General features: G+C 37.0%; 1 protein-coding gene across 1 annotated transcript; it reads right to left on the bottom strand.

Annotated features, from left to right (window-relative positions):
• Positions 1-436: 436 nt before the first annotated feature.
• Positions 437-16829, bottom strand: LOC128022455 (integrin beta-6). Its single transcript, XM_052610068.1, has 17 exons — positions 16599-16829; positions 13673-13742; positions 12590-12669; positions 12122-12320; positions 11609-11855; positions 11210-11375; positions 10954-11115; positions 10109-10204; positions 9658-9747; positions 7218-7352; positions 6708-6973; positions 6479-6630; positions 4870-5092; positions 4658-4752; positions 1462-1578; positions 1087-1253; positions 437-974 (listed from the first exon to the last, which is right to left on the bottom strand). The coding sequence occupies exons 2-17, from the start codon at positions 13725-13727 to the stop codon at positions 888-890; spliced, it is 2337 nt and encodes a 778-aa protein (XP_052466028.1). The 5' UTR covers positions 13728-13742; positions 16599-16829; the 3' UTR covers positions 437-887.
• Positions 16830-23007: the final 6178 nt, after the last annotated feature.

Here is a 23007-nt window from a genome sequence, read left to right as displayed (position 1 = left end):
AGGCAGATTTAATTGTATGTCTGTAAAAAAAAAAAAAAAAACTTTACTCAAAATATTTAGTTCCTACGTTTTACAGTTGTTTCCGAGCTGTTGTGATGAGCAACCTCCAGTCACTTTGCTTATGTGGACTACTAAGTCGCTCGCGTGCAGTGTCTGACAAATTGCTTTTTGTGTATTCATGCATTTGGCAAGAACGTAGCATTAAATGTAAGTGTTACATTAAAAAACAGATTATGTTTTTAACTTACTGCACAACAAACTGATTTAAATTCCACGAAAAGATTCATTTACACTGCACGAAGCGTCATATACTGTATGAATTAACATAGGAATTACAGTTGCAAAAATAGTCTCATAAAATTAATATTTTATATATTAAATCATCAACACTGTAGCCTTACCTTGCATTTATAAAGATGCATTTAGCGAAACAATGTTATACTCAACCTTTTTTAATAATGGAAATCCATCAAATATATTACAAAAAAATAAGTATTGACTTTTTTTTTTTTTTTTACATTTGATCCAGCAAAATCATAATCATCTCTCATTACAAAAGGCTCAGCCTCAATTAATCAATCACAAAGATCTGTCACGAATAACTACAGAAAAACATTAGGATATGCTTAATTTGAAACTCTACATGTAAAACAAGAAGATCCAGTGTTGCCCAGATTTAACAGTATTTAACAGTAAACAGGATTTAACAGTAAATTCACTGCGAGTAATTGACAGTCCTGCCCCCAGCTCTCTCACACACACACACACACACACACACACACAGTGTCTGACTTGTACAGTACAAGAAAATAAGAAATAACAATAATCGCTCCTGGTAAATAGAAGCCTACTGTCTGTGTTTCAACACACAGAATTGATCAGTAGCCCTAAAAAAAAGTCTTCTGCTGTCCTGCGCTTTTGTAGGTCACATTTTTAAATGTTGACGTCGAGCTCCTGAATAAAGGATTCGTGCCCTAGGGATAAAAGATGGACAGAAACACAATTATTTTAAAGTAAATTGGGTCCTTAACACGTTAAAATTAATTGAAAATTCTGTGTAATGCTTTCATGATAATGTTAGCATACCGACTGCCATTTTGCTTTTGCCTTCTCTGCCTCAAACTTGGCAACCTCTTTCCGGTCATGGACTGAAATAAGAAACTTCCAGATCACAAGGAGCATAATGCCAATAATGAGGACAGACATGCACACGCCCAGAGCGATCAACGGAGCGTTTGGCGGCTCAGGGCAGTCTGTAGGAGAATTATACAAACAGTTACATAAACAATAAAATAAGTTAAACTGTATATGTAAATGTATATATATATATATATATATATATATATATATATATATATATATATATATATATATATATATATATATATATATATATATATATATATATATATATATATATATATATATATATATATATATATATATATAAACCTGTCTAACCGTAAAGCTTGGGGTTGTAAATGATGCTGCCATGATCACGGTCCACCAAGCTGAAAGACAGTAGACAGTGGTCCTCGCTCTGTAAGGTGCACAGTGTCGCCCGACTCTCTTCAAAATCTGACAATAAAAACATAGATTAACATAAAACCAAAACTGATTCTTTTTATTTTCTTTAATAAATGGTCTTGAATTATCAAAAAGAAAATACATTTTTCTCTGATCAAATAATGAATCTTTAAATCAAAAAAAAAAAATTATACAGTAGGTCCGCCTCTAAAACCATTTGATGACATCATCAAGACCTCTTATATTTTAAATATAATAATCCCTTTTTTCACAATCCACTCAACTCTTGATGGGTAAAATCAATTTCCTTACTACATTTTTGTCCTCAAAATTAATGCTAATATTCTCCAAATTGCTTTAAATATATACCATGTCATGCAATTATGATATTACCCCTCTCAAAAATACAAACTCTTTATATCTCTTTCGTTTGTCTGTCTTGTGTCTTTATCAAAGACAGACAGCGTTTTGTGTTTTTTGATCGACTCCCAGTCAGAGAGCATATAGACACACAGCACCAGTGGCTTGTGATCTCAGGGTTCATATAATAGGCTGATCTTGTATAGACACTCAAGGGTTTTGAAACCCAATGGTCCCCGACAATAGACTCTCCACACAACAAGCTAAGTAGCATGTTTCCTTTGTGAAGTGTCAAGAGGATTTCTGCTTTGTACGTGCATAAAGGAGACAGATATGAAGACAGATTCTGAGGTTTTGGAAGAAATCAACATGAAAGTATATGGAAAGCCGTTTTAACATTTAATCCTTAAAACATATTAGTATCTATTTTCATGTTAAAAGTTCTTATTTTGTTAGCTACTATTATCTTTTCTATTAAGTACTTGTACTTACTAGGGGTGTAATGATTCACTCGTTTTCTCGATGCATCGATTGCAAACCCTGTCGATTCATATGCATCGATCTTGAAACATGATTTTTGAATCGTGAATCGCCGATCTTGGACAGTAATCGATTCAAAATGCTAAGAATCGAATGAATCGCGATTTCTATAGCGATTCAATGCTTTCAAAATGTATACACATTAAATTACTACACGAATTAATGGAGACCTTGAAGAGTGTTCGTGAATCGTGCCTCCTATCTGTCCTTCACGCGCTCCACTGTTTACCGCATGAGACTGTCACAGGATTGCGCTCGAACTCCGTTTGTGCCTGATGCAGCTGACGTGTGATCTATAGGACTCATGGCCAGTAATGCTAACATGAAGAAGTTTCACTTTCCTGTAGTTTGTCAATGGCTCTCTGCATCTTACCGACGCAGTTACTGGAGCCGTCGACAGCTGTATTTATTGCATGAACGGAGCAGAAATGTAAGTGTCTAAATCATACGCACAGATCCATTGAATGATAAATGTTTTTAAACAATGCGGATGAACTGAATATACGATGGAAACTGTTAAAATTAACCACAGCATTAACAACGACCTTGAAATAAGAGCGCAAGATTTATCTGAAAATCAGATGCATCAAAGTAGCGTTTGTTTCATTAGCAGACATCTGGCGCGTTTTCTCTCAGAATCATTCGCTGATGAAGAGGAAAAGTTAAATAGAGATGAAGACGTTTTCACACTGAAAGAGAAGCGATCTCGCTCTCATAAACGTGCCAGGCTATATCTGCAGCTAAACTTAATAAAAGCAGAATGAACTGATGAAACAAAAAAAAAAACACAAACAATTTATGAATGATGCAGTGATAATTTATTACAGTACAGAAAATATAAAGTATATTTTCTACCTTATTCTGTGCAGAAAATTTAAATAATTGCTAATTAAATGTAGCTTAGTATATAAAACAATCATAAAATTGCCATTAGGAAAAAAATATCGATTACAAATGATTGATTATTGTCCAGCAGTGTATTTGATTTATTAAAGCTAATTAAAAGTAATTAAAAAAGAAGATAATTCCTTGTAAATAATTATAATAATAATAATAATAATAATAATAATAATAATAATAATAATAATAATTATTATTATTATATAGGCTACATACATAAAATGATTGTATTTGACATTTCTGTCACTTCTGAAATTACAACTACGCCCCTGGTGTGACAAAATGTTAGCTTATACTCTTTAAGCTCTTTTTTAAAAACTTGGCTTACATACATTTTTACGTATGCCATGTCGCATCATTAAACTAGCATTTAACAATGGACAAAAGTTTTTGGTTTTTTTTAACCTATGGTTCTCTAACCATAAATGCTACTGTAATTTGCCCCCTGACTAAGCATTTAAAGAATTTAGTAGAAGCATTTAAATAATCCCGTGAATGCACTTAAAGAATGCAGAATCTAATCGTTATAATCGAATTTAATCGAATTTAATTGTGAATTGAATCGTTCTAAATTTGCAAAAATTGTTCTTGAATCGAAAACCTATGAATCCTGAATCGCTGCCTTGCCAAAGATTCACAGCCCTAATACTTACTGTATGTATTTATAAGCTACTTGTGCTTATTCTTTAGATTCTAGTAACTTTTTAAAGATACTAGTACTTATAATTAGATACTAATAATTATATGTAAGTTGTGACTAGTAGCTATTCTACTGTTACTACTAACATACTATTTCAGATTTTTATCATTTGTACTAGTCACAATTGCAATATATTGCAATATATATAATAGTCAGAACAGAAGAGCTGATTTCTGAATGACAGATCCCTATAGAAGTCAACAGCAACAATTTGAAATGTTGCTAGTAAGGAATAGTTACTAGTCATTATTGAAATAAGCACTAGTATCTAATGAATTGTACCAGTAGCATGAAAATAGAATAAATTAAATTTATGCATTTAGCAGATGCTATTATCCAAAGCGATTCATAGTGCGTTCTGGCTATACATTTTTATCTTTCAAGTGTTCCCGGGGAATCAAACCCCCAATCTTGCACGTGATAACGCAATGCTCTACCAATTGAGCCACAGGAACACTATAATAGCACATTTTATAGATTAAATATAATATAATATAATTTTCTATGAGTCAGAAGACTTTGAATATGCAGGTTTAGAATTACATGAGGGCAGTAAATAATGCCAAAAAGTTACCTTGTGACCACTGATAAACGGACACTGCAGAGAACAAAACAAAAACTGATTCTGACCTGTGGAATTGCTGACAGTTGCATGTAGGGAGTTGCACTTCAAGGCACACTCGTCCAATGGGTCCTTAGCTTTGAGGTAACACTCCACACAAGTCCTGCGGGACGACCCACAATGATTCAAACCAGGTTGTAGCCAAAACAAATGCCTTTAAAATGCTGCATATTCATTATGGAACTCAGCTTCAGTCACAGATGCACATGGATGTCTTTACCTGGGTAAGCTACAGATATCTCCACAGGTTGAGCACCTTTGGCACCACTCTCCTGAGGCTCCGGGAACGCTACACTCACACTTCCCACACACACACTTGCCCCGTCCGCTGCAGATGGAGCCATCCGGAGACACGCATGAGTTGCTGCTGGTGCTGCAGTTACAGAACTCTCCCATCCAACCGCTGTGACACACACACTCGCCACAGTCACATTCCCCGTGACCTACACAAACACACATACAGGAAATTAACACTTTAATTTAGCAAGGAAGCATTACATAGATCAAAAGTGACAATAAAAACATTTATGATTATATTTACATTTTAAATAAATTCAGAGTTTTGAATATTACAATTTTTACTGTATCTTTGATCAAATAAATTCAGACATGGTGACCATGAGATACAGCCTTTGTAAAAAAATAATGAGACATTAAAATGTAAAAAATAATATATAAAAATGTTTAATTAATAATAAATCAGTTTTGGGAGTTCATTAATTTGTTATTAATTATATAACATATTGATTAATTAATAAAAAAACAATCAGTGATCAATATTTGCTGAAAACATTTCACTTTTAAAGGGGTGCTATTAGTTAGTCTGTAATGTTGCTGTTTGAGCATAAAAAAAAATATATCTGCAAAGTTAAAAAGCTCAAAGTCGAATTCAAAAGGAGATATTTTATTTAACAGAAATCACTTTTCAAAAACTACAACGAACGACTCGTTTGGACTACAATGCGTATTTTCCGGGATTTGCCATATCACAAAGATCGACGAATAAGACGAGACCTGGTTGAGCTGCACTAGAGAAGGCAACGTCGGAGACATGCTAGTGTTCAGAGTTTAGAGTTGTTGCAATCATCCGGGTTTAAATCATGCTCAAATTATTTAAACTGAATATTTAAACTGAAGCTTGCAGCAGGCAGCTAATGATAAGAGGCAGGACATTTCCAACCAGGCACCGAGCTAACCAATCACAGCACAGACTGACCCAGCTAACCAATCACAGCACAGACTGACCCAGCTAACCAATCACAGCACAGACTGAACGACTTCCAGCCGTTCATGCCACACTGGAGAGAGGTGTTGTAATAATGTAAAATATGTGAAAAATAATGTGTTTTTTGAACAACCTTGAATGAGAGCCTGTCCTACTGCACTCCCAAAACAAAAATCAAGACTTTGTAAAAGAGCATAATAGGACCCTTTTAAGACAAAAGCTTCAAACTTGAATTCTCCATTGGTAAGAAAATTCCTTATTAAAAAAATAAATAAAAAAAATAAATAAATAAATAAATAAAAGAAATTATCACACTTTAATCACGGTTATGATTATCACGCTATATTGACAGCCCTAAAGTAAATATAAAATCCTCACATTGCACACTAACATCGATATGTAAATAAATACAGACATGGGATGGCCATTTTAAACCCTTTGTCCCATATCCTCCTGAGTACAGCAACTGTTGTGGCAATTATCAGTGTGTTATTCTTTCATTAGCATTCCACAGTGCAGGAGCGGATCAAATATCCCTCCCACTCTGTCAGCACGTTCTTTTCCTCCACTCAAACCTTGAGACAGGGTTACACTGGGTACTGACCTCCGCAAAGCTCTCCTCTGAACCTGAGGCAGGAAAAGTTGTCGCACTCGCAGTACGGCCCGTACACACGACCGAAACTAGACGGGTGACACACACACTGTCCGCAGAAACACTCGCCCAGGCCGCTGCACATCTCCGCACCTTCGTGTGCCCTGCAACACACACATTATCATACATTAAAATATGTATGCATGCCTCGCAGGAAACACTCCATGATGCTTGTTCTCACCTGCAGTCACTGATTTGTTCTTGACCCTCTGTGCATTCACACTTTGGCCCCACAAAGCCTGGATCACACACACAGGCGCCACAATCCAGCGCCCCGCGGCCTCGGCTGCAGAAGGCACTGTTCGCTTCAGGGGTTTGATGACAGTCACACGCACACTGAGACTCCAGTTCCATCTCCAGAGCATCTTGGAAACCCACAGGCCGCAAGGAAAACCTCCGTGGACCGGCAAGACAGCTTTTTAACTCAACAGTAACATTAAAAGATACCTAAGTGAAAAAAAGATAATTCTTGTTGAGTATGATTCAAATAAAGCTGTTATGTACAGCACAATGAGAGCAACAACCTATAATAACGTTATAATCATGCATTATATATATCATATTTGCTTGTGACACATTTGTTATTTCATTGAGCAGATACATGACAGATTTATTTATTTTTTTTGCTTCAGTCCTGTTTTAATCTAACAGGGATGCATTTCTGTAAAGGAAGACTGAAAGAAGAACTGACCACATCACCAGCTTTGACATTGGAGCATTTTTTCCCTCCGGGGATGATGGTCCCATCCTGACAGAGTGCTGTGAAGGAAATCTGCAGACCCTCAGTGTTGCCCAGAACCTCCAGATCGATCTCTGATCTCAGTTCCTGTCAATCAAACAACGTACACATAAAAGTCCTGTGTGAAGATTCAGATTTTAAAAATATTTTAAATGTAAATTTTTTTTATTGAAAATAAACCATGATTGGGTGATCAGGACCCCTTTGAAGAAGCTGATAATTTTCTACACAAATAAATAAACAAACATAAAACCAGAAGAAGTAAAAAAAATAAAAATAAACAAACAAGAAACTAAAAAAAAAAAGATTTAAAAATAAACAAACACAAAAACTAAACAAAACTTAAACAAAATAGAAAAACTAAAAACCGAAAACAGAGCAAAGCACAAAATAAAACAAAATAAATAATTTTATTTGTGCAATCAGAGATTGACATGAGAGATATTAAACTAGCACAGCTATGTAGAAAATCATGTTTAGTGGTCATTATATAATGCTGTATTTGATCAGAATCGAGTATTTCACAGGGCTGGGTATTACAGAAAACAAATCATCCAAACCCTGTGTCAGCCAATCAGGATCAAAATTCAACAATGTTATGTAAGTATGTGGTATGCTGTTAGAAAAAGCCCCTGAGCTTGGATGACTCGTGCGGAGTCAGAAATATGAGCACACCGGGTACCAACACGTCCCGAGTGATTTTAGACCATCAGCTTCAAATCAAATAGCTTATTTACTGGGGTTTGTTACAGACTTTACACTTCCAGAATACGGCACGACGGTGGGCCTGTGTCAGGTAGGCCAGGATGTGCAGCCCTTTGTGGAGGGCTGTAGATTGTGGAGGGGCGTAATGAAAATTAGAGTGAAGGCAGAGGTAAGAGAGAATGGGGGATGGAGAACAGAGATGAAGAGATCAAACAACAGCCATAGAACGAGTGCAGGCATGCTCTGTGAACACGGCGATTCTCAAGAAAATGAGCAGAGGGGGTTAAAGGAAAAGGGGAACAGATGAGAAATCTGCATGAGAAATAATTCTGAGAAAATAATCCTCTCACACTCAATTTGGTAGTTTATTCAATTTATTCATTAATCATTTGGTTTATTCTTTTATTCATTTCCTCAATGATTAACAGTGTGTGTGTGTGTGTGTGTGTTGGCCAACTCAGAAATTTTATTTGCAATGATCTTTTTTTCCCCACGCTGTCCTCAATACAATGTTTATTTATATATAAACATATACACACAGATAGAATTCAAACGCTTTTTCTGGAAAATGATGCCAAAGACTGCAAACTATTAACCCATCTCAATTATAGCTTTCTATTACTATATCGCTCAAAACCTCGTCTGTCTCAGTTTGCTAAATAACATTACCTTAAGTCATTAAAATATGCAAAGCATAAAAATCACGTACATGACCATTAATTTAGACTTCAATATTGCGTGTTGGTTGGTGGATTTTTTAACTAGCAGATCCCAAAAAGTATGTGTTAATGGGGTGTTGTCCAATGCATTGTTGTCTTCTACTGGTACCCCACAGGGTTGTGTTTTGTCCCCTCTCTTGTTTTCCTTATATACTGATGATTGTCAGAGTGTGTTGAACAGAGACACATTATTAAATTTGCAGATGATTCTGTGATTGTGTCTCCTCATTGAGTCAGATGGAAGTCATGGGCCAGTGGTAGATTATTTTATTCAATGGTGTAATGCTTCCTTTTTAAACATTAATGCTTCTAAATCAAAAGAGATGCTCATTGACTTCCCTAAGAAGAACTTTGTACCTGTGCTGCCTACCATCATTAAGGCACATCAGATAGAAGTGGTCAAAGAATACAAATATTTAGGCACTGTATTTTATGATAAATTAAAATTTGAGGCAGCACTGATATGATTAGAGGGAAAGCTCTTCAACATATGTATTTTCTGAGGAAACTTTGAACTTTTCATGTGGATGCTTCTTATATGAAGATGTTTTATACTTGTTTTATTGAATCTATTTTAAGTTTTTCTATGGCAATCTGAATGTAAAAAACAGGGGTAAGTTAAATAGTATATAGTAAAATGTACAGTAAAATAGTGGGGATTGATTTAAGGACTATCACAAATTTATGAATATAAGGTGACTAAGAAGGGCCAGTTAGTACTTTCGGATGTCACCCATCCATTGTGAATGAATTTCAACTGCTTCCTTCTGGCCGGAGATTTAAACTGTTTTTTAAAAGACTTATTATAAATGTGTGTTTTATGTGTGTGGTGTTGCTGTTGTAAGTGCATGTATACTGCTGTCTACATATAGAATTGCCTTTTAAGGACAATTAAGTTAAATAAGTAACACTTTTCACATAACCCTTATTACACGGAGTCTTGTGAAGACTAAAATGCATTCTTGTACCTTATATGAGTTCATGATGAGTTCCAGAATGTTCCTTGAATCGGATGCCAACACCCCCACAGTAGCACCAGGAATCAGACTTGCATAATTCTATCAAAAAGGCAGAAGGTGGTTAAACATCAACTCCAAACTCCTGGAGAGTAGCCACAGAATTTGAGATGTGGAAGAGCGATAAGGTGTAAGGGAGGAAAGACGAAAGAAAAGGAGAACTCAGAAACCATCAAATATTTGTGTCATGAGAGGTCGGTCTGGGTGATGTGATAAAGCCTGTGTTTGAACATGTTGTAAAGAGAATTGAATACACTAGTGATTCATGCAGTCTATTCACACATTGATATATCTTTCTTCACAGGTCCTCTCAGGTTCCACATACACAGAAAAACACATGCCTTTTTGTTTGCCTCATAAATGAATAAACACGGGAGAGAAAAATCCCTTGCTCTTTTCTCACCTCATAGTTCTGTCTCTGATTTTCAGTCACAGCGAATATGAGGAGGATATTGTTTTCAACCAGTTTGTCGACAAGCTGCCCCAATGTTGGATACTCCTAAATATAGAGGACAAAAGTACCAAAAACATGACATCCAGTCAGACAACAGATTCACAAAAAATACTACAGGAGACAGAATGGAACTACGTTAATTTGTTTTAAAAACCATTACTCAATTAATTTAGGATTTAAAATAAAATAATTAAACAAGAACTACCGTTTTGGACTTTGTAAAGAAATATTCTAGGTTAAATACAACTTAAGTTATATTTATAGCATCTAAATACTCTGAATCATTACTTGACATGTTTTCACAAAATTATAAGCTTTCTTTTCGTTTCTTAAAAAAAATTCAATTGTAAGAGAACGCGAAGGAGAACTCAAAGTTTGCACATCAGAGAAATAGCTCTTTGTGTTGGCACCGAAAACACTGTGTGAACACTCAGTTGAGTTCTTATGCATCTGTTTGAATGCTTTAAAATCCTGTGAATGTTTTAAATGACAAGGCTTAAAATCACATGCAAATGATACGCTTTCGTGACGAAGCGAAGCAGTGGCCCATCAACTGTCCTGAGTGTATTTCATGCTGGTCTCGGGCACTTACAGTGACCCCCCCCCGCCAAAGCCGTGGGCCCTTATAATCATCTCCATCTTTCACCCCACTAGCAACGGCCCTGGTTTTATTTGAGGCAACTGACAACAAGGCTGTGAAAAATACTGAAAATGTGTTTCCAAAAGCTACATCTATCCCTCACAGCCTCATTTCTATTTGTATCAAATTAATCATGTATCAGACTCCACCCTACCAGTTGGGCAGTCATGGAATACTCATTGTTGTCATCCAGGTAACACTCTCCGTCATTGGGGACAACGATGCCGGACATTTTGCTGTCCATCCCAAAATGAGAATCTGCATCGCTCACAAACACCAGCAGCTTCATGGAATTGTTCTGCCAGCCAATCCTGTCCTGCGTTGAGAGGGACGTTTCCAGAAGTTGGAACAACAAAGCATCCCTCCATAAAAGCAAAGGATTTCAAGGGAGTCTGTGGAGACCGACTCACCCCGCACACAGCAGCCTGCATGATGGCGTCAAAACCGCCCTCTGGAACGTCGATGTTCGCCGATACCCGCTGCTTTGAGATGATCTCATTAAACTTGTCAGTACTGCTTGTTAATGACAGAAGATGTCTGTATCCAAATGTGGGGAGACATTCATAATCAACACTCCTGCAAAAGAGAAAAGTGATAAAAATGGGGTTCTATTGTCTGAAATGGTTCATCGCTCACTTCTCAATGGAAAATGATGTCATGTGACGGAACTCGATGATCTCAGAGGTCATAAATATGATTGGCTGAAATTAAATCACACTTTCCCCCCACTAATGTCCCATTCATCTTACTTTTGGATTATACCGGCAGACCCTTTAGATCTGGCTAAGGTGGCGTAACATGGGAATCACCTGCAGGGATTGGCCAATTCTTCGTCTGTTATCTTGATGAAAGGCAGAACTGGTTTCTCCACAAAAGAACCGAATCCTAGTCTGAATTTGCTTGTAAGCTTAGCCATCTCTTTGGAGAGCGTCGATCCCAAGTCTTTGATCATTTTCAGATCATCAATCATAGATGCTGAAAGGTCCATGAGGTAATAAATGTCCACCGGATGGTCCTCCGGTTCCTGCACTAGAATTTGAAAGGTCAGCTGACTTCCTGTGGAGGAGAAATGACAAATAAAGCTCAAAATGGTTTACATTAAGATTCCAGTGTGGTACAAATGTTTTCCAGGTCAGAGTGATCTTCGGAACCCACTATAACCTGTAGACATTATGTAGTTCCTCTGTTGTTGTTTTTCTTTCTCTGAATGACTAAATATTTCTAATCTTACCATCGGGGAAGTACCTCACCAGCAGAGGAGCAGCTGTGGGTAGAGAGAGACATTTCTTTGATTTTCAAATCTGTGTCACCCATTTCTATACCTGGCCTAAGCTGGAGGCGCATCTTCTGCGGTGCGATGTATGAAACATTAGTGTGGCTGGCACGCTTTCCTAAGCCTTGATCCTTCAGCACTTTGACATTCGTGACGGGGAACTCCACAAATTCGCCGGAGCATCCCTTCTGAAGAAGAGCCTCTGGTGTGTCGCATCTCTCGTTGATTGAGAAAAAGTCGGTGAAATTCTAGATAAACAATCATGTTAATTATTATTGGTAACACTTTAGAGTGTTGCATAGTGACAGAATTAACTAACACTGTGATCCAAAATAAGCTGATTGACGAACCTCTCTTAAAAATATATTTTGGTGCTCCATGCACCTTCCTGATGGCAATTTTTTAAATAAATAAAAAAAGGATGCAAAGAATACTTTACTATTATTGTTGCTACATTATATAAAGAGTTTGCTCAATGCATTCCGAAAAATGTTGAAAGCAACATCAGTTGTGTTACCTGTAGTGTGCACCAGGCGCACTGTGGCCCCAGCTGCAGACACTCGTCACAGGAGAGAGCGTTAAATTGAGAACACGTCCCTGTACACACAAAACAGCAGAGCGTGGTTTGTGGATGCGGTTCGCTTTTCTCAATGCTACGAAGTTTCTCACGCAACATCAAAACCATAGAAAGTCAGCTGATATTTTTGCTGTCTGCCAAAAAGTAGTCTGGGCACTAGACTGAAAGTACACTAAAAATGATTCTTAAATCAATGTATTGTTTTTCTTCACTTGCATGTACTGCAGCTTATTCATATTTTACTATTACAACAATAAATGCTGATGTATTTTTAAGTGAAATCAATAAACTGCAGTTGAGATGAACTGATACTTTTGTAAGTTCAAATGTGCTTACACTAGAAAAAGAAAATGGGTTTGTGGTTCAGTCCCATTCTTTGTCTTCCCAGCATTCACTGGGGCATGAATGGTAGCATTTATGTTTTTTTTTTTTTTTTACTGTTTACTAATATTATATACTAATATATATATACTAATATATATATATATATATATATATATATATATATATATATATATATATATATATATATATATAGTTTTTATGTTAATTTTGTTGTCGTTATTGTCTTGTGATGTTAGGATGAGTTTGTTCCTCTAAATGATAGGTTTGTTGACAGTAACACTTGTGTTTCATGTACCAAGTTTTAAGTCACATTTGAATGTGATTCATATTTTTTGAATTTTCATATAATGGATATTTTTTTACATATGTATGTGACAGTAAAAATAACTATTTACATTTCTCGGGTAAACACGACGCGACGTTCACAATATTAAACAATGTAAATGTAAATTTCTTCACAGAACATTTAAATTGACAGATTTAATAAGTGTTGTTATATTGATGCAGATTATCAAAATAACTATTTTTTTTTATAACAAATATATTTTAATTAAAATAATGAAGTCAATGGGCTAAATGATTACGTTTAAAGCCTGAATTTAAAGCTGCACGAGGAACGAAACTGCTCGTATGTGTGTGTGTGTGTGTGATTGATGGAAAAATATTTCTCAGTCTTACCTCCGACAGTGACGAGCCAGAAGTGAAGGACAAGGTAAAGTGAAACAATCCCCATTAGTCCTCACGGTTTCTGATCACAGGAGAGAAAAACAAAACAAAAAACACAGTTCATATTCACACACAAACAAACGCGGGATGCGATCATGCAGCGCGAGCAGGTCTGAGCTCACCTGGACAGCCAGACTCAGCGCGTGCGCTTACCTGCCCAACCTTACATAAACTTCCGTACGAGCGAGAACACAACAGGTAAGTCACTATATCACAACGGCAGGTATCTCTCACAAATTCAGGTGTCACAATACACCCGCCTCTCTAAAGCTCTTGACGTAAGAAATGGTACACTGACTTAAATAAAGTAGCCTACGATTATCAACACACTTTAATGACGTGTCAGTGTGGCACTTATGGTTATGTGGCGTTTTCTAGTCTCACTTCTGGAATTATGGTTGTATTTGACAAGTAAGACATGTTCCTGGTTCAACATCTTTTGTTGATCCTGAATCAACATTACTTTACAAAATTACAGATTGAACCCAATTCCTACCCCTAAACCTAACCCTACCCATAATTTATTCTTAAAATCAGAGGGAAATGGAAATCTGTGTTTATGTAGGCTAATAGACAATGTGTAGCCTAGTTCACAGCATCGTGTGAATTATTCAGTGACTTTCAGTGTATTTTTTGAAATGCAATCTGTCATGTTTTTTCTTGTGTTTTCCCAAATATCTCGTGTTAGCTATAATTTTAAACTTAAAGGCATTTTTATACAATACACAATATTTTATGTGAGTGTTTAGTGTACAGAGTTGCTTTAGGGTGGATTGAGCTTTAATTAGGGGAATCAGGGTCCCGTGAACCCCCATAAATAACACCCTGACTGACACTGAATAATCACTGGAGGCACTGTACTGTTGGTTGCTAGTAGTCATTACTGTTTGACTCTACTGTCACAAGTGGTTCATTGTTTAAATTCCCATTGACAGTTGCCCGTAATGTCATGTTTGTATGTAAAATATCACCTGTCACTCATGTTTCCAGACTTGCCACCCCTAAAAATGTATGATTTCTGGTCACATTTCTTCTACAAATAGCTGTCTGTGTGAACGACAAATAAATGTTTATCTTTTCTTTCATTGCTTAGTTGATTCATTGCTACAGTATTGCTAAAGCTTTTAAATTATATGAAATTAAATGTTAGCAGTTAATATTTAGTTTTCTGCAGTTCACTCTCATTGAGTGACCTTTTGACTTTGATTTATCCATGCATTGCCAAATATCCATAGATGATGATCTTATTCCTTAACAAAGCCTGTGGGAATCCCCATGGCTTTGAGTAATATTAATATTTGCTGAGTGTGGTTGCATGTGGCACATTCCTCTCTATATGGCTGAAAACAGGTGTGTGTGTGTGTGTGTGTGTGTAAGCCACGCCTGACATTGGCTGTGAGGAGCCATGACTCAGTCTCTGTCTGAAGACCACAGAAGGACATATATAGATAAAACAAAGTCAATGTTTAACTGGTCAGGTTCTATAAAATTAGCAAAGGTTTCGATTTCATTTTTATTTTTAATGACTAAATGTAATGATTAACATCCGATCATAAATTGTTTGGATGGCTACCAGTGTGAACAAGTGGATGAGGCCTCACAATAGATGTCATTGTTGTTGAAACAATAGATTAAATAATGGGTTGTTTTCATTTTTACAATCATAATTCAAGGTCAGCATGGAAATATTGTGCAGATGTTGCTCTTTCATAATCTTAGATTTAATAGACTTTGTTATACAGTATATAATTTCAAAGTATCAGCTCTGTTTCTTCTAAAATTCCTTTGGATCTTGGCAAATCTGAGGACAGTTTGAGACGTGTGTGATTACTGGGGACTCCCCCCCCCCCATGTTTTTCCATTTTTAACCATGTACTCTACATTTAATTTAATTTCTACAACTAATTTCTACACAACTACATACACAAAGATTGCATTTTACTTTCCTGAATTGTATATACAGTATGTGACCGGAAGATATACAAGAAAGATCCACTGCCTAATTCAAAAGCAAGCATAACTATGCACTACTCTCCCAGAAGGGTGTTATTTGGGACGGATTGTATACATTTCTATTTTTATTTAATCATATTATTATTTGTTTAAAATACCTCATCTTTCAGAATAAAGAACAAGGATGTCCACTCAGGATCACATGATCATAAATGGCAATATTCATGACCACTGACCATCATACCCTTCACTAACAGATTTTTGAAAAGGATTTTGATTGATCACTTCCATTTAGAACAATGACATTTGGAATTTGACTTAAATGTAAGAAATGCGTCGTGAAGGGGTGGAAAGAGAAAGACAGAGAGACCGTTCAGGCACAGGTCAGCAATTAAGAGCATAAATCTTTTGATATATGTCTTAAGTACGCGTCCAGGGCCATATTTTCAATTATTTATCGAGACCAGCTGAAAATACGGTCTTGGTCTTGAGACAGACTTGAGTCTGAGTCTGGACTTGAGTGCTGCAACACTGCTATTATATCTTATCCTTTTGTATTGCATCCTAAATCTCTTCCTATCCCCACCCCATTCTATCAAACACTCTCAGAAATAAAGGTACAAAAGTTTTCACTGGAAAGTACCTTTTCAAAAGGTACATTTTGGCACCTAAAGGGTCCTTTTTGGTATTTTAAAGGTGCATATTAGTACTTAAAGTGTACATATTAGAACTTAATAGGTACAAAATTGTACCTTTTGAAAAGGTACTGCCCCAGTGACAGCTTTTGTACCTTTATTTCTGAGAGTTTATCTGATCGTATCTGATCCTATTGTACTTTTTCTTCCCATAACAGCAGATCAAATTTGGACATGCAGGACACCTTGCTCAAAGTACATTTTGGCTGTATCAGACTGGAGTAACTCACCCCTGAAGGCCTTGGCAGCTAGCATGCTGTCCTCTCTCTCAATACCAAAACCACAGCAGCAAGTGGGATATGGCGGTACTGGAGTATGTGAATGTCCGTCCGGCTGGAAGTGTGTGTCGGAAGCAATAGTACGCTCAAACTATCACAGCGGCTTTATGGAGCATGACGGCTGCCCTCCCTTCCTCACCCCCTTTTCTCACATATACACACACTTTTCTGCCTGAATGACGGCAGCAACTGCAGGACTACACACACACACACACACACACACACACAGCGTGAAGCTTCTTCATTAGTGAGAGAGAGACTGACAGGCCAGATGGGCATGTGTGACTGTGGATTTTGTCGAATGTGTGTGCACGCAGCATGTAGGTCAGTAGGGTTTTCTGTTGTCTGTCAGACAGCGAAACTGATTCTGTGGCAAGCAAAATCCACCATCATTGTCAGGTGCTTTTTTTAGTTTAGTAACAGGTCTTAGCATGCCCAGTGCACGTGCCTTGGGTTTTGCCTACATCGCGCCTTAAAAAAGATTTCATGTTAAATACAAGCTCTGTTCTGAGAATTTTGTGATTTAATGTTGATTACCACAAAACATTAATTGTGTCTTGTCTTTGGATTACAGTGAGGCACTTTGAATAGAAGTCAAAGGGGTCAATCCGTTAAACTATTTCAGTTGTATAGCCACAAGATGTAAACAATATGCCTGTTATGATTTTAGTGTTAAAAAAAGAAGATAAATAAAGATAAATAATACTGTACAGTTTTGTTAACCTTAATGTAACCCTATAACAACTGAAAAAGTGATTTCAACACACTTGCAGCTTAAATAATACACAATTGGCCCATTCACTTCCATTGCAAGTGCCTCACTATACTCTGGATTTTTGCTTAAAAATTTTTTTTTGAACAGAACAGAATAGAGTCAATTACTTTTTTGTTGTAATAAACATTATGCCATCAATTGAGCTTGTGTTTAACCCAGAGTTTTCTTTAATTTAATGCCCTAACAAGGACATTGGGAAAAGCAGCCAAGAAAAAAAAAAAGAAAATTGCTTTCTAAAGATACTAAATTACATTTTAATGTAAATTTTAAAAACACAGAAAGTGTTATGTGAGGGATAAAGAGATAGAAAACTTTCTTAGCTCAGTACAAAAACAATTGAAGTCAGTAGAAATTCCCCACCATATGTGTGTGTGTGTGTGTGTTCGCGCTCGTGTTGGAGGGCTGCAGTCACACTCACCAGAAATGAATGGCATAGATTCACTCCTCATTCTTCCTCACTGAACTATGAATGGAGCGTGGAGAAACGGAGAGAGACAATGAGACACAGAGGGAAAATGTCTCTTTTATATAAAGTCAAAGAGAAATAATGTGGGCAGAAAAACTTTGTGGTTGTACTTTTTCACACATACAAACACAGAGACTTCAGAAGCATTACATTGGTTTCAAATGAAGATAATTATCTTACAGTTGTTCAAAGCAAAAGAAATGCCCTCACAGGTCAGCTTTTTACACATTTCACTACATCGGTGACATTTTATTACAACAGACTAACAAACAGCCCCTTAACTAACCCCAATAAGAAAACTTTATTATTTTGTTTAATAAAAAATAAAATAATAAAATGTCTAGCAATTGTTTATAGTGATGTAAAAATGTACTCAACTCTCTAACTCTATACAATTCACAATACTGATTTCATGATATGATTTTCTCACAAGTTTTAAACAAAATTTGATTTAAGATAAATTATAAATGCAAAGGTGTCCCTTTATTATTTCTAAGGCAAAATGCTGCACATTTCTTTGTGAAATTGTAATAAAACAATATAAAAATTTTAAAACAAATCCCAAATCAAATAAATAAATAAATAATACAAATGAAATGAATCTCTCCATATATACAAACTAATTTTAATCACGTTCCAAACAAAGATGCTGCATACACACAGCATGAGCAGTTTTTGATTTGTTGTTTAATTTATTATTAATTTATTATTTAATTTAATGCTGATTTTCCACACTACCAGGGCCAATTTTGGCCCTAGGGTATAGTTACACAAACACACACATATCTCTTACCTGGCTAGTTCAAAATGCCATCCAACACAAATAGCTTATAATACACTTTGGCATTTAAAATGTTTTATTTCTGGAATATGACAGCAAAATCAGTTTTGCTGTTTGACTGTGACAGTCTCTTTCCGTTGGGGGTTCAGGATGTGGGTTCTGATTGACAGGGTGCTGTGGTGGTGATGGCAGTATTTAGACTAAAAAAAGTTTGAGACAGATCTCCTATCTATATAACACACACGCATGTTAAAGCACAGACATGTAGCCTACATCCACACACACACCCTCGCACATACATGCACCTAACCTTCACACTCCCACCAGGACATAGGGTGTGTCCTCTCAGCTGTCTGGGGGGAGGGAAAGAGACAGGTGTACATGCTATTAAATGTGAACTTGTCATTAATATAGATCAAGAAACTAACGTCTGACAGAAATAATAAGAAACAGGAAAGACAATGAGAAAGAGCGTCTGAGAGAATCATAAAGAGAGAAAAAATGACTACCATAGACACGCTTTCTTAGAATAGAGTTTGAGTTTGTGGTAATTAGATAGCGGAAAACACACTCGCATACTGTGAGAGAATGAGACACATGCAAGGTGCCTGTGAGTCTTGGACATAATCTCCTGGATTTATGATAAAACCCTGCAGGCTGGTATTACAAAGAGCATCGGCATGGGCACTTTCAGCTGAAGAGGGGTAAATCGACCTTCCAAAGAGATGACAGTGACATTTAGATTCTTTGTATAAACAGAAATGTACTTTCAACGAAAGTAAAGTTGAAAAAACAAGGTGAAAGACAAAAATGCTGGAGATATGTGCGTGCTGAGCTGAGATGGCATACTTAGTTTTGTGGCCTTAATTATAACTCCATCTGCTGGTCATGCCAGTATGGCAAATCTATACGCTTTATTTTATTTTATTTTTTTTATTTTATTTTATTTTTTACAAATAAATGCAATAATAATAATTAATTGTTGAAATACCAACACACAAGAAAATCAGTACAAATACTGCTAGGGATACGTGCTTGGACCCCTAATTACATTATGTGTGAGTACTGTGTATACACTATTATATGGCGTTGTGAGTGTCTATGAAACAAATAGCGTATTAGGTGTATTGAGAAAAGTTTTTTTGTGATTTGAGTCAATTAAAACTGTTCAAACATTTAAAAAAATGATTTTTGATGATTAAAGATCTGACAATGCACCACTTATTTGGTGAAAATAAACCAAATAGTTCACTCTGCTCCACAGCTAATGTCAGTGTAGTGTTCTGCTGTGCTGTACTCGAGGTGTCAGTGATCTCTAGATTGAGTATCAGCGCTGATGCTGCAGCTCTCGTCGGGTGCAGTGGCGCGCGCCTGTAATCCAAGCTGCTGGGAGACTGAGGCTGGCGGATCGCTTGAGTTCAGGGGTTCTGGGCTGCAGTGGACTATGTTGATCAGGTGTCCACACTAAGTTCGGTATCGATATGGTGCTCCTGGGGGAGCTCGGGACCACCAGGTCGTCTAAGGAGGGGTGAACCGGCCCAGGTCGGAGACGGAGCAGGTCAAAGCCCCCGTGTCGATCAGTAGTGGGATCACGCTTGTGAATAAACACTGCAGTGCAGCCTGAGCGATACAGAGAGACCCAGACTTTTTCTTAAGTAACTACCTAATATTTTATTGTGAACCTTTATAACAAAACTACGTATTTGTAATAAGTACTTGTTACTGTACATTACGGAGGTCAGCGTGTAGGTGCTGGACAGGTAAACCTCACTCCCCTGATAGAATGGACAAGCGACTTTAGTCTCCTCTTTCGCGTGCGCGCACGAGACCCACTTTGGAGCAACTGTTACACAGAGTTGTATAGTTCATATCTGGTCTCTTCATTAGGCTATTTTAACTTATTCACTCAAACAATTCAAGCGCTTCAACATCTCTATTTATTTCTGAAAATGTATTTACTACTTATGTATAATTTATTTTATTTTATCTGTTTGCTCGATTTTATTTTCACATTTTTATATCTTAAGTTATTGTAGATGCTGCTATATATTAATATTTATTATGTCCTTCCTAATACAACGCCTTGCATATAGTTTGTAGTCCCACTGCTTATGAAAAGCTTAAAGAAATCAGGCTCTGTTTTAATCAATATTATTTTACAAGAGCATTTTACCTGGTTCATTTGGACTTGTATGTCCTCCACAATCAATTTAAATCTCTAATATCTACTATAAATTAATATCTGTGATCTGTTTGCTTGCACAGTAGGTATTGGAGGTTTTTCTTCTCAGCAGAGGGGACTGGAGCAGGTTTAGAAGAGCTGTGAGAAGAGAGGTTATCATTGTAGGAGGACGGAGGAGAGCGTATATTTGTCTTCCTGCTGACTCTTGGTTCTCATTAGTTTCTCTCAGTTTTCAAACCTTTAGAGAGACTGGCTACGTGGCATCAACTATTTACCAATCTACAGATGTGATTTAACCTAGCATCACACTACTGATCCTTGTTATGATATTTGATAAAGAAAAAATTATAGGATATGTAGTGCTGGTTGTGTGTGCTACTTATGGGTTTCACCGGATGAGAAAGCACATTCTCTAGTCTTTTCTGCTTCAGTTCTGTCAGCAATGCTTCACATTTAATGCTTTTCTGTTCCTGCTTACTGCAAAAGAGAGAAAGCAAGAGTGAAATTACCAAGAGGTTCTTTAAAGAGCCACTCAATCCTGCAACTAGCCATTATACCTGACAGCACTACAGTTTTAATAAACTTCTAACCACTGATAATCATCACATTAGCTTTATCACTTTGTGTCATAAAGACATGAGAGTGACTTTGGGATGACACCACAAAGTATCGTTCACTTGCAGAACGCAAGCTTCTGGAGAGAGCGTAGAACTAGTGATTTTAATTATATTGGTGAAGAGCCAGTGGTTGTCTTGTGGGCAAACATCAGTACCTGAATTTGATGCACGCAGCTATTGATAGCCAGTGAAAAATGATGAAGAAAGGTGTGACATGGGCTTTCTTTTGCTTGTTGAAGACCACTCTCACTGCTGTATTCTGGATCACTTGCAGAGACTTGAGTACATGTCAAAAGGCCTGCCAACAGAGCATTGGATAAGAAGTTGTGTGGCCTACAAAGGTTCTAGAATTCTTAATGTTGTAAAATTACAGTTTGTTTTTTGTTTGCTTTTGTTGTCCCCCTTAGGGAAATCTAGTTTTGCAGCAGAAAGGTACAACACATACAGACAACATTATCTACAGACAACACGGTCACAACAAAACACATCACACCAATCAAATTAAGAATTCATCAAACAATGTAAGCTTACCAAACCAGGCTGCATTACATAAAGAGAACACTAATTAAATAAAAGACTTGTAAAATAAAATTATATTGCCATTGTAGCACTATGGTCTGTGAAGTTTAGCTGACCATCAAACACAACTCCATCGAACTTAGCTCTGTACAGAAGTTGTGATGAAGTGCTGGGCTGGCTGAGAACACATGAAGTTCTGTCATAGCCAGGTTGAGCTGAAAGTGATGATCATTCATCTAGCCAGAAATGTCTGTCAGAGAGACTGGAATGTGAACAGCTACCGTCGGATCATCCAGTTGGAATGAGAAGTATTGAGTGTCATCAGAATAGGAGGAAAAGCCAAGTTTCTGAATCACAGATCCTAATGATGACATACAGATGGTGAAGAGAAGAGGTCCAAGCACTGAGCCCTGAGGAACCCCAGTAGCAAAAAGTTGTGACTTAGAAACCTCCGCCCTCCAAGACACCCTTAAGGACCTACATGAGAGCTAATACTTAAACCACTGGAGTGCAGTTCCTGAGAGTCCCATCTACATGAGGGTGGAGAGGAGGATCTGGTGGTGAACCATGTCAAAAGCAGCAGACTGATCCAGCAAGATGAGTACTGAGGACTTAAAAGTTGCTCTTGCCAGTCTCAGGGCTTCAGAAACTGAGAGCAGGGCAGTCTCAGTTGAGTGGCTGCTTTTGAAGCCAGATTGGTTGTTGTCCAGGAGGTTGTTCTGTGTGAGAAACAAGAGAGTAGGTTGAACACAACTTGCTCAAATGTCTTAGAAAATGAATGTAAGAAGGCATACCGGTCTGAGGTTTTCTAAAAGTGCTGGATTTAGAGAGGGTTTCTTAAGCAGTGGGGTTACCCAAGCCTGGTTAAATGCTGTGGGAAATGTAAAAGTGTTAAGAGAGGTGCTGATAATGTGATTGAGTACAGGTATAACTGACATAGGATCAAGCGGACAGGTAGGATGATTGGAAAGTATGCGTTTGGAAATGCCTGCTTCTAAGAATTGAGAGGAGGAATGAGATT

The sequence above is a fragment of the Carassius gibelio genome, chromosome A11 (genome assembly GCF_023724105.1).
Source record: "Carassius gibelio isolate Cgi1373 ecotype wild population from Czech Republic chromosome A11, carGib1.2-hapl.c, whole genome shotgun sequence".
NCBI lineage: Eukaryota > Metazoa > Chordata > Actinopteri > Cypriniformes > Cyprinidae > Carassius > Carassius gibelio.
The sequence above is the reverse complement of the archived record's forward strand: the minus strand, read 5'-3'. Positions and strand labels throughout refer to the sequence as shown.

Bases quoted from the DNA above. Each gene is read 5' to 3' on its own strand.
- LOC128022455 (XM_052610068.1), bottom strand. From the start codon at position 13,727: ATGGGGATTGTTTCACTTTACCTTGTCCTTCACTTCTGGCTCGTCACT. The intron at 9,748-10,108 runs GTGAGAAAAGAG...CCTTTTTGATAG, and splicing joins ATCAGAGACAGAACTATGAG to AATTATGCAAGTCTGATTCC. The intron at 6,974-7,217 runs GTCAGTTCTTCT...TTTTTCACTTAG, and splicing joins ATGTCAAAGCTGGTGATGTG to GTATCTTTTAATGTTACTGT.